This window comes from Osmia bicornis, chromosome 10 (genome assembly GCF_907164935.1).
Source record: "Osmia bicornis bicornis chromosome 10, iOsmBic2.1, whole genome shotgun sequence".
Lineage (NCBI taxonomy): Eukaryota > Metazoa > Arthropoda > Insecta > Hymenoptera > Megachilidae > Osmia > Osmia bicornis.
Window position 1 is genome coordinate 6040180 of NC_060225.1, and position 10926 is coordinate 6051105.

Sequence of the window (10926 nt, forward strand, 5' to 3'; positions counted from 1 at the left end):
CTAAATGGGAAGATGTAATAACGGACGACCAATCACAGCCATTGGTAGAAACTTCTAATACTAAAATAAGAAAAAGGTTCATTGAAAATTATCGAGACCATATTGAAATAAAATCAAGATTACTTTTTTCAATTTAACGCACCGAAATATAGAAAGGAAAATAGAAAAAACATAAGATGTTAATGGTATTTAATAAATTATCATCATAAAAGCAGAATAAATGAGAAATATGTTATTTTAATTTGTATCTATGTATATCGACAAAATAGGGTATTTAGCTTACACATTTCTGAAGACAATGTGGAAATGATGTCAAAAATCATGAATCCGATCTTCTCTTCAACTTTGTCTTCTGTTTTTTGTATTTTTGATACCTAATACACAATTTAATATAATATTTTAATACTATTTAAGACGATGCAAGCATCGATTCGCAAAAATGTTTATATTATAAGTAAATTAGACGCAGGTGAGTCCGATCCGCTATTTTCCTGACCGTGGACAGACACCAGTATCAATATTTTATAATTTTTTGATGATTTGGGTAATATAAAGATTCTTTAGGGCCTCCTGAACACGTTTCTAAGGATTTTTTTATGGACTGTTAGTAAAGTTTTCAATGCTTGCATCGCCTTAAGCGATCGTCTGGTGCGCGAAAAGAGTTACACAAATGTCCCAAGCCTAAACGTGGAAACGCGAACGAGATCTGTGCAAGAACGTAACTTAATTGCTAAAAGAAAAACAATACGAATGATTAGTGTGGTACACTAAAACAGCATCATTAGCAACGCTTTCGTTAATCGTTTATTTACAACTGATATGTGTGTCGATATTGGTTCTGTGACTTAATACTAAATCGGAAATAAATTAAATAATAATAACAAAAAGAAGAGATTTTGCAGATGAAAATTACTGTACACTGCAAGAAATATCTGCAAGACGAAAAGAAAAACACACACGCAAACACACGAAAAGCGGCTAGAATTAAATCCAATCTATATTTTTTTTTTCTCTTTTCCGTTAATTCAACAAGTGACATCCGTAGTTTTCATGAAATTGCAAAAATCACCGAAATGAAATCGGTAATCTTCGGCCTCTTTTTTCTTCTATTTCGTATCTTTGGATAACTAGCCATTATGTTGTGGATAGGCAGCACCTATTCCTCCGTTCGTAAATGCCGATAAAGTAATTAACGATCAACAATTACACCAACACTCCTGCTCGTAAACAGTTCTTTCAAAGAATCCTAAAACACACATCTGCACCTTGAACTTAAGTACATTTTAATGGAAGAAAAGAGTGTTTCTTTCTTCTGAGCCTATCGAATACAAAATAATACCTATGGAAACGTAACGTTCATCGCTTAAAATCATTTCACGTTTATTCAATTGGAAAGTGTACCTAATCTATACGTAAAACAAATCTCTTAGCAGCAAATGAAAAATCAATACTTTCCTCTTAAACGAGTTTGCATGCCTGCTCTGGGAAGAGAATCTATGTACACTAAGCATCGCAGGCGATGCGTACCCTGTATTGTCCTCGCATTCCAACAATCTTGCCTGACACTTTTCCTCATCAACCTTGCCGTGACAACAAAAAGATAGGAAGAAGAGGAAAAGAGCTGTCTAAGCCTCGGAATCCGCGGCAAGATCTGCCTCCATTTCCTCGGGGCTTCTAAGATCGATGGCGAATCTCTTCTTCGGGTTCTTGCCTGCAACCTCTGCCATCTTATCCTGAGCTCTGACGGTTCTCGAGTAAAGTTCGAATGCCGCGGCCAACGCGTAAGTTAACTGTCTAGCGTGATGCTTCGACTCGCATACAAAACCGTGGCACTCGAACGGTGATACTCTTCGAAAGTTCTCCGTTTCCCGCACCACGATCATGGAGAAAACCCTGGTGTAGACGAGGTCCTGGACACCGTACGAGATCGTCTCGATCGAGTACATCCTGACAAAGTTCGGCTCCTGTTTCCGTTTCTCGAATGGCAGCAGAGCAACGCCTTCCGGAGACACGATCAGCTTGATCAGAGGGAGCATCGTGTTGGTTGGTAAAGCCTTGGCAGCGGCCACCATGTTATCGACGGGTCTTCTGGTGTGCTTGATGCCCCACAGGCCCCTCGCGTCATGGGAGCCCAGATATTTCACCTGAAAACGTTCCCCTTTAAGTCTCCCACGCGTAGACCCACTCGACTAGCAATTAAATCTCCGTTGGCCGCCCAGACCTTGAGCGCCCAACGTATTCTTGGGCCCTTCGAACGGCTACGGGCCAGAGTATTTTGAAAGGGATTTAAATTATACCCGCTTCGGCGAGACGCCGAAGGTGTAACGTGATTGACATACGAATGAAGGATTTTAAAAGATCGCAACAAGAATTTTATTTTCAGTTAAATTCTTACGACGCGCGGAGTAGCCTTCTTTAAACCTGCTAGCAAAAGAGGAGAGGTAAAGGTAAACACAGGAAGATATATACCTGAAACACCTGAGGTAGATCCGTGGAACCCTCGAAGACGTTGTTGTCGATCGATAGACGAGATAACTTTGACACGAGATCTTTCTTGTTGTCGTTCGGGGGCGTACAACTTTTCGTTTCTTTCTTCATCTCCTCTACGGATGGACTTCCCTGTAACAAAAATATTTCACGATCAGACAGATGCATTCCTTGACAAACCGAAGAGCAGACAACAGTCGAGCGTGACTCGTGAAACAATAACGCCGGTCGGTACGATGAAACTACGAAGCAGCTTCTTTGTTGTTCGATAATGACTGGGAAAATCAAAGAAAATGATCTAACGTTGTTTCCAAGAGATTTTAGAACGTTGAAGCGGTAACTCACTGGAGTGTTATCGTGGCTGGAAACCTTTTGCGTTTGTCCAGGCTTCACTTTCAGATGATACTCGACCACGTTCGGTATGTTCGGCGGGTTGGAAACGACTGAGGAAGCCGGAGAGGACGAAGAGGCGATAGCTGGCCGCTCAGGGACGGTGTTTCCGGCCCCTGTCGCCCCGGATAACGGCGCTGTCATCACCAGCCTATGTCCGCCAACCGTCTCTCCTGTCTAACAAATTTCAAAAATTTCTCATTTCCTTCCTTGAACCGTAAACCTTCTACCTTCTTCGTACAATATACAATTCGAACATTTTCTAATAATATTTTGCCAACAATTTCAGAAAGCACTTTCCTTGGGAAACGAACCTTGGTATTAGAAGGGTTGCTACCCTTATCGTTCTTCTTAGCATCGTAATCGTCGGTGTTCTTCAGAATATTATCGTTTCTCTTGGTGAAACCAAAATCCTCGTCCTCCATGATGATACCTGGATCCTTTCTGTTTTCACCTGATCAGAGCGTCGCTTTCCCTCCTTCCTTTACTTGCAAAAATACCAAAACTTTCGACTATAAACATCAAGTGGAATAAAAATGAAAAATACCCTCTCCTATTCGAGAGTTTTTAATGGCATAAAGGCCCTCGTGGGCGTTATTCTCGTCATCGTTGTATCCCGAAACGCGTTCAGCCGCGAAATTAAAAACAACCTTAAACCGTCTGAAGCCGAACCGGAAAACAGCTGTCGCGCAGCACGTGTTGCACCTTGCGCTCCGCTCGATCGTTTCCTTCTCTCTTTCTTCCCTCGTCTGTTCGTTTCAACGATCGTTTCCTTACAAAATATACACGTCAAATTGTGTTCGACAAACTCCGATGCCCGGCGACATCTCGCTGTTTCCGTGTTCCTGTTCGAACAAAAGCGAACGCGCGATTTAATCGAACGAAACGGATACCGTCGCGGCACACGGAGAGATAGCATCGGGAATCGTGAACGCGTACACGGGGGCTTGGTCTTTGAGCGAACAGGAAACGAGTCAGGTGACCGATCGTCAGGTGAAAAGGGATTCATTAACGTATTCCGTCCGTTGGTCGGCTCCGCGCGGTGAATCCTGGTTGTGTGCAGTTACCGTTTCGAAAAGCTGCACCAGTTTCCCTCCACTCGGCGAGAAGGGCGCAGAAATTCAAGAACGAAGGACGAAGGAAGTTGAGCGAAACGAACGGTCATCCCGTGAAATTCTACTCCGCCTCTCTATTTATTATAGTACAAAATTTATTATAGTAAACGAAAGGCGAAATAAATAAATAGATTTATTTTCGAACACCCTGTATAGGCGCGGCGTTTGTGCACCTGTCGTCCAATTACACCCGCGTACAATGCTGAACTGTTAACGCGCGCGTATCTACGTAACGGGTGTCCTAAGAAAAATCGACGTGCGTAACACGAATGAGGAAAGTGCGAGCCGATTTGTCGGATAATTGAAAGGACATCTATGCACAATGAAGAAAAAGGTTAAGCGTTAGCGGTAACGGTATCGTTCGAGGATGAAATGGAGCTACAAGTATTCGCTGATCGTTATTACGGTTTTCCAACGTTTCCGTTACACCTTGGAATACCAAAGTTCGCCGACGTATCGAGCACAACGGAACGTTATCGATGCGAAAATATCGCCACGGTGACGATTAAACGTCCGTCCGTTTCGAGCAACGAGCAAATAGAAGGACTTTTCGTCTCGGGCTCACGGGAGGGTAACAACGATACCGGAAACGGTCGGTAGACGGGTGTCTGACCGGAAACCATTATGCTTGTGTCACGAACGAACTGCAACGGCGCGGCGCGCGTCTCGCGTCGCTGGAATTTAAACCTTCCTCGAAGCTCTTTACTCTACTTGGTCGCAACAATGTTTCCTTTATTTTAATTACAAGTTAACCCCATCGCGTATTCGAATTAATTAACGCTGCTACATATAGATCACTCGATAGACGAACAACTCGAACAAAGCTAGGCACCTCGTAATTCATCCTCGTTCCCTGCCTCGCTTTCTCACGATATCACGATACTCTGGAAAAACACGGAAGAAATTGTTGGAAGATAAGGAAACACGAAACCCACCTTGCGACTAGGAAAAATTGGAGCGTTGTTTAAATTCGCGAGAGAAAAAGTCGGGAATAGTCGAGCGCTTATCTTCGATAAATACCGTCCATGATAACGAGACGTTATTGTATCTGATACGCTACTGTCTCGTCGAGAAGAATCCGAGAAAAATTTCACGAAATACCTTTGGAATGCTACTCGATTCTGTCGTTTCGATTACCTTCGCGCTTTTCGCACGTTCGACGATCATCGACATCACAGAAGAGGACACCACTTAACGATATCACGTTCCTAGCCAATAGACAGGTGTTATCCCGGATGATCTTGATAGAAAGATAATCGCGGCTATCTGTTCCAAGTATCCGGAAACATGGTCGTGTACGTGGCTACCGGTTCGATCGATCCGCGCTCGTTCAACCGCGAAACCGTTCTGAGGATGGACCGATCTAGGATCGGCGGTCGATCGACAGCCAGCTGCGTGCTATGCACTGTCGCGTGTACTGGTGCGACTGAAAATCTGGGACACCGTAGCTCGGTTCGACTCGCGTCGACTGATAAAACGCGACGCGACGCCAGTTGCCACCATAAACGCTATGCCACCACGCACGCGTGCGTCTACGCCTTTGTTATCGCGACACTCTGATAAAACCTTACGAAAAAATCTTTCTCGAAAAGAAAAGAAATTTTGAAAACTAGGTCTCGCGAACGTTTCCTTCGCCAAAAATACCTTTGATCGACCGAAACGAAGAATTCGCTTTGCCCGTGAACACTGGCAGGTACTTATGAATTTGCTGCTGTTGGACAATCACGGATCGCGCAATCCGAATGTGGGCCAATTACGAGCATCGTTGTTCAACGTGGACGAAACAATTTATAAACGATCAGACGATACGATAAACGTTTCAAGATCGCCATGATATCGCGCTCCTCTATCGACAATTTAGTAACGCGCGAAAGAAAAAAATCAAAACGTGTATTTTACGATTCATTATAATTGATGCTATATTACTTACGTAACTATGGATACAATAAAAATCCACGCGATGCAGTGTTACGTAAGGAAGATAGCACAGATTTGATCGTGTGTAGGCGGTATTCGGTACGAGGATGCGGATAAAAATCGAGGTATCAATTAAAATAATTAGACAATCGGCGGACGTGGAACGAAATCGATCAAAATTTCCAAAGATGAATTCGAAATAACTTGGAGGATCGATCGATCCTAGGTAGATATAGTTACAGAGAGAGAGAGAGAGAGAGAGAAAGAGTTTGTCGTAGTGGTAATCGGGGAGGACGATCGAATTGCTAAACTCGGTATCGTAATTAAATATTTAATCGACCAAACAACGGTAGAAACGTGAGAAAGACTTTCGTGTCGCTTTTGTACGGGACAGGAAAGATGCTCGGAAGTCGAGTAGTTATGAAATTACGAAAGCGCTTATGGCGACTGAACATTGCCGAGCGTGTGAAGATTCGGAATACAGAGGTAAGCATCTGACGAAAGTGTCCATTAAAACGGATGCTCTCCTTTTGATTACCTTCCCGATGGAAAAATAAGAAAAAACCATTCGTTCATTCTATGCCATCGCCACAATCGGTCGCAACACCCTCACTTATACATCGTACGATTCGGAACGGGGACATTAAGATACAACACGCGCGATAAGAAGAATCTTCAATTGAAGCAACCTCGTATTAGCTGGCTCAGCAGGGGGGATAACTTTCTAACGCCATCGTACCATTCTTAATAATAGGTTGTTTAATAAAGAAGAGACACGATTTCTTCGTCATCAACAGTGACAGTTTGTTCGCAGTATCGCGAGGAATCCGTGTTATTCTCGATCGCAGAAGAAACGGCCAGACCTTCCCACGAGTATTGCGCGGATTTTGTAAACTACCCGATATGTAATTAAAGATAATTCTATTCAACAACGACACTTATACTCGCTGATGGTTGTTCAGGGTATTATACAGAAACTGAGGTACGAAAAAGGATGCACAACTTTGTTACCTAATTCGAAACAGAGGCGAGCGCACGGTCGCTAAAACCATCCATCTGATTCCACGGAATTTGCATGTCAATCTCGAAAAGTTCGCGGAGGGCAATTATGTGGCGCGGTAATTGGCAGTGAACCGGGCATCGAAAATTAGAGGGGTACCGAGAGCAAGATCGAGCAGACAACGGCACGAGATTCGCGTTTTCCGCCGATTTATTCGAATCGGAAGACAGGAGGTGGTACCCGCAAAACTTCCCCTTTTCATGGCCCTAATTTAATAACAACGTCCTCGAGCGGACTATCGCAGACAAAAAAAAAGAATCCTCGTTTCCTGTATCGCGCAAGATCTCGAACGATTTCGAAAGGAACGAGACACAAAGGATACCCGAATTTCCATCGCTGACCCTGTAGAAATATCACGAAGGAACAAAGTAAACGTTGCAATCGAGTAAGTTTGGATGGACAGGTAGAAGCCTTAATTCTTACCTCTTTACCGAAGCGTTGGTAATCGGCCGTTCGTGATGAGGATTTTCCGTTCTACCGCAGAATCCCACGAAAACACCTACCTATCTGATCGATAGTATCGGTGAAATAATCCTGAACATCTTCCTAGAATACAACAGACAAAAGTGTAATTAATCGATACGATCACGTACAATTTACGAAACCTATCGAATTCGATAAACAGAAAAACTTCTCTGAGAAATTCGAGGTACACGCGAATTTTTTAGTAAAATTTAGTAAAATTCTTCCCTCGATCCTTCTGTCTTATCTGCTAATTTCTAATATCGTTATCAGAAGCTACCCCCTCGCCACGATGAATTCAATTGATAAAAGAGGCAAGGGAGAAAAAAAAATGATGAACCCTGATTCAAGTACGATCGTTACCAGTGTTTTCACGGGTGTAAGAGCACAAGAAGGATTGCGTAAGAGAAGAATCTTCGGCATCGCAGAAATGGATCCCTCCCCTACCTCCTTGGGATCTTCTCTTTCTCCGTTCGTCCGGTGTGGGAGCCCCAGGAAAGAGGGGCTCTCAAGAACCCCCCCTTGTTCTTGCCCGATCTCTAAAGCCATATATATACCACCACTTCGTGGTAGCATCCTCCGAGAACGAAAAACCTTGTCCGTCGCATCGTGAAGACGAAATTCGTAGGAGTAGGTCCATTGGGTCAGGAGCGTTGAGTGCATTGTGCGATCCAAGACCAACGATCACCCTGAGATAAATGATCACCACGTGGAAGGATACTGCGGATTAAGGTGATTGGATTTCCTACGAAAAGGTAACTCGATTTCCTCCTTGAAACTTCAAAAAGAAGAAAAGAAAATTGAATTTAATTAAACTTCTAACTGCTGCAAATGAACATAGTAGGAAAACTTTCAAATTTTTCCTTCGTTCGTTTAATGTAAATTTTGATCATTTTTTTTTTTAGATGATTTCGCGATACCAAATTTTGTGCGCGCTCTTGACGTTCGGCGCGATTATGCTGTACCAAGCGATGGCGGTAAGTGTCACATCGGAAGTTTTGCTCCGAAAAACTTTAGGATCGCAAAGTTATTGCGATTGCGCAACGTTAACCGGGACACAATACCTTTACGAAAGCAGTGTTGAATTAAAATGAGAAATTATTATATTCATCGCGTTTTCTCACGTGCAACAACGACACAGGGAGGAGGCTATCTTCTCGCGTCATCTTCATCAGGTGGCGGAGTTAAGTAATTCATTAATTAACCCGTGTTGCGCAGACTCGTGTAGTAAGTGCTTTCTCGCGCGCAATCTGCGCTTCGTTACACATACTCGTCCAGGGAGCATTAATTCAAGTTTCCGTCTTTCATCTGTCCGATTGTGTTACGACGAGATTGAGCAATTCAAACGAAACACAATTTGCAAACACCATTCGCGTTTGATTCCCGAAATGACGAAACCGTTCGATGGATGCGACGCGGACGATCCCCGTGATCATCGAATTTGCAAGCGTATTCATTTTCACCGGAAACGATGACCGTGAACGGGGATGGAAGGGAAGCAAATTTTCAATGCCGTCGAGGCAGCGGCCAGATAATTGAAAATGATTAATTAATCTGACGATTATTATCGTGGGTAACGTTCACGGTACGCGCCTCCGGAAATTCTCTTTTTAAACATAAAAGTCTCCGACTTTTCAATGCACTAAACCCGCCCCTTCTTTTCAACGATGTATCTCGAAAGACTGAAGAAAACCCTGACCTATCTTAATTGCGCTTCGACTATCGATGAGCGACGTATTTAACTTTCTACTTTTTTTTTTAATCAAAATTACCAGTCGTGTCGAGAGGGTGGAGGCCGTGTTTTGCGGTCGCGCGCGCCTACCAGTGGACGGGAGATCGAATACAAAGGCAGAGAGATGCGCATCCGCTTGCGGGGAACAATGTAACCCGACTTCCGGTCAGACATCGGCACGTACACGCACCGGACTGGCTCGATCCAACTCGCTCGTTTCGTGTGTCGCAACGGCCTCATTTTTTTTTTCTTCTTCTTCTTCTCATTTTGACCGATCGCCAATTGCGAAAAAGATCTCACGGAGAGATCCCCTTGGACGGTAGCCTCTCTAAGGTTTACACGTTGTTTAGGAGCTCTTCGGATCGTTAGCCACCGTACAAGAAACAAAATCATCAGTTTAAACCGTAGAACTGTTTATTTCTCACACCGGAAATGCATTCGTCCGGTTGACTTTGGTTCGCTGTTAAAAGGATCAATATTCATCGTTAAACGCGTTGGTCGAAGTGTTAACGAGCTAATTAGTAGCCGATGGTTTGCAAGCCAAAGGAAACGCGACTCAAAGCGTGCATCCTCCTTTGGTCCACGTTCTATTGTGAACGATACATGACGAAAGCTATACTCTTTCGACAGAGTTACAAGAGAATTGCAATGCAAATAACAAGTTTCTTCTCAGTTGCACTTCTCGGCTAATTGCCTTTGTTTCCGAGTGAAATCGAGAAGTAATTCACACAACTGTTTGCTCCTATGAATTTTCATAAAATGATAATTCGATCGTCCCGAATCCAGCGTAGATCTTAATCTCCTCGAACGCGGGAAACGCGTTACGCCGGGGCTGTAACTAATTTCTACCGAGTAATTAATATTAATGAAATTATTACTAAGTTAAGCAGCAACCTTTACCGACACGTTTCAGCAAGTAGACGGTTACACGCCTGGCGTAGATTACCCGATCTACGATTCCGTACCTTTCGGCCTTACGTTTACCTGCGGAGGCAAGTTACCTGGCTATTACGCCGATCCCGAAGCGAGATGTCAGGTGAGTTCACCCGACAAACAGTCTTCAACATTGATCCAGCTTTACCTGTAACAAAGAACGAACCAACATTTCAATCCTTTTACCGATATTGTTTCAGGTTTGGCATTGGTGTTTGCCAAATGGACGTCAATTTAGCTTCCTCTGTCCAAACGGCACGGTTTTCAGCCAGTCGGCACGCGTCTGTGACTGGTGGTTCAAAGTATAATCAATCCTCGTTTCTTCCTTATTTATCCCTCGTTATTCAAATGCTATTCAACCGATCTTTTTCTTATACCTGCAGGTCGATTGCAACGACTCGCCAAGATTGTACGGCATCAACGATGACCTGTACAGGGACGTGAACGGGAACAAGATCTAACGCTAGTCGCAGTATCCAGTGAACATTTAAACGCCCGTTAAAGAGGACATTCCTGTACAATCAGTTTGAGAAAGGAGAGATAACTTTAGAAGAAGCGAGAATCGTTGAACTGATCGTGAGTTCCTAGCTTGCCGGCGGAGACAGCGTCGAAGCAGCGCGCTGCAATACTCTCTGATGCTAAATTACACGAGCGACGATCCAGATAGACTCTCAACAGGATCCATCACGCGTGCCGACCATTTCCATAGAATCGTTCAAATTCAACCGCGAAATCTCCTCCATACGACAGACAATCGAAATTTAACATTAATCGCCTTATATATACAACTGAATTCGATTCTTCAATAAAGAATAACAGATGCATTAATT

At 43.6% G+C, this 10926-nt stretch overlaps 2 protein-coding genes across 11 annotated transcripts; one reads left to right on the forward strand and one right to left on the reverse strand.

Moving 5' to 3' along the window:
* Positions 1–778: 778 nt before the first annotated feature.
* Positions 779–7969, reverse strand: LOC114871291. 10 transcript variants are annotated; one of them, XM_046287643.1, is made up of 7 exons: positions 7879–7969; positions 7393–7515; positions 3425–3722; positions 3192–3359; positions 2833–3054; positions 2470–2619; positions 779–2144 (listed from the first exon to the last, which is right to left on the reverse strand). In XM_046287643.1, exons 4-7 carry the CDS (start codon positions 3300–3302, stop codon positions 1626–1628), a joined length of 1002 nt encoding a protein of 333 aa, XP_046143599.1. In that variant the 5' UTR covers positions 3303–3359; positions 3425–3722; positions 7393–7515; positions 7879–7969; the 3' UTR covers positions 779–1625. The 10 variants fall into 10 exon arrangements, with proteins under 10 accessions (XP_046143599.1, XP_029032825.2, XP_029032827.2 ...); XM_029176992.2 differs by lacking the exon at positions 3425–3722; XM_029176994.2 differs by lacking the exon at positions 3425–3722 and having other exon boundaries at positions 3192–3364.
* Positions 7970–8093: 124 nt separating this feature from the next.
* Positions 8094–10924, forward strand: LOC114871292 (U-scoloptoxin(01)-Cw1a-like). Its single transcript, XM_029177001.2, has 5 exons — positions 8094–8186; positions 8337–8408; positions 10077–10199; positions 10297–10398; positions 10480–10924. The coding sequence occupies exons 2-5, from the start codon at positions 8337–8339 to the stop codon at positions 10555–10557; spliced, it is 375 nt and encodes a 124-aa protein (XP_029032834.1). The 5' UTR covers positions 8094–8186; the 3' UTR covers positions 10558–10924.
* Positions 10925–10926: the final 2 nt, after the last annotated feature.

Excerpts from the sequence above, each read along its gene's own strand:
- LOC114871291 (XM_029176992.2), bottom strand. The coding sequence starts at position 3,302 with ATGGAGGACGAGGATTTTGGTTTCACCAAGAGAAACGATAATATTCTG. Across the intron at positions 3,055-3,191 it reads GCAACCCTTCTAATACCAAG|ACAGGAGAGACGGTTGGCGG; the intron begins GTTCGTTTCCCA and ends GAAATTTGTTAG. Across the intron at positions 2,145-2,469 it reads ATCTACCTCAGGTGTTTCAG|GTGAAATATCTGGGCTCCCA; the intron begins GTATATATCTTC and ends GAACGTTTTCAG.
- LOC114871292 (XM_029177001.2), top strand. The coding sequence starts at position 8,337 with ATGATTTCGCGATACCAAATTTTGTGCGCGCTCTTGACGTTCGGCGCG. Across the intron at positions 8,409-10,076 it reads TGCTGTACCAAGCGATGGCG|CAAGTAGACGGTTACACGCC; the intron begins GTAAGTGTCACA and ends GACACGTTTCAG. Across the intron at positions 10,200-10,296 it reads ATCCCGAAGCGAGATGTCAG|GTTTGGCATTGGTGTTTGCC; the intron begins GTGAGTTCACCC and ends ATATTGTTTCAG.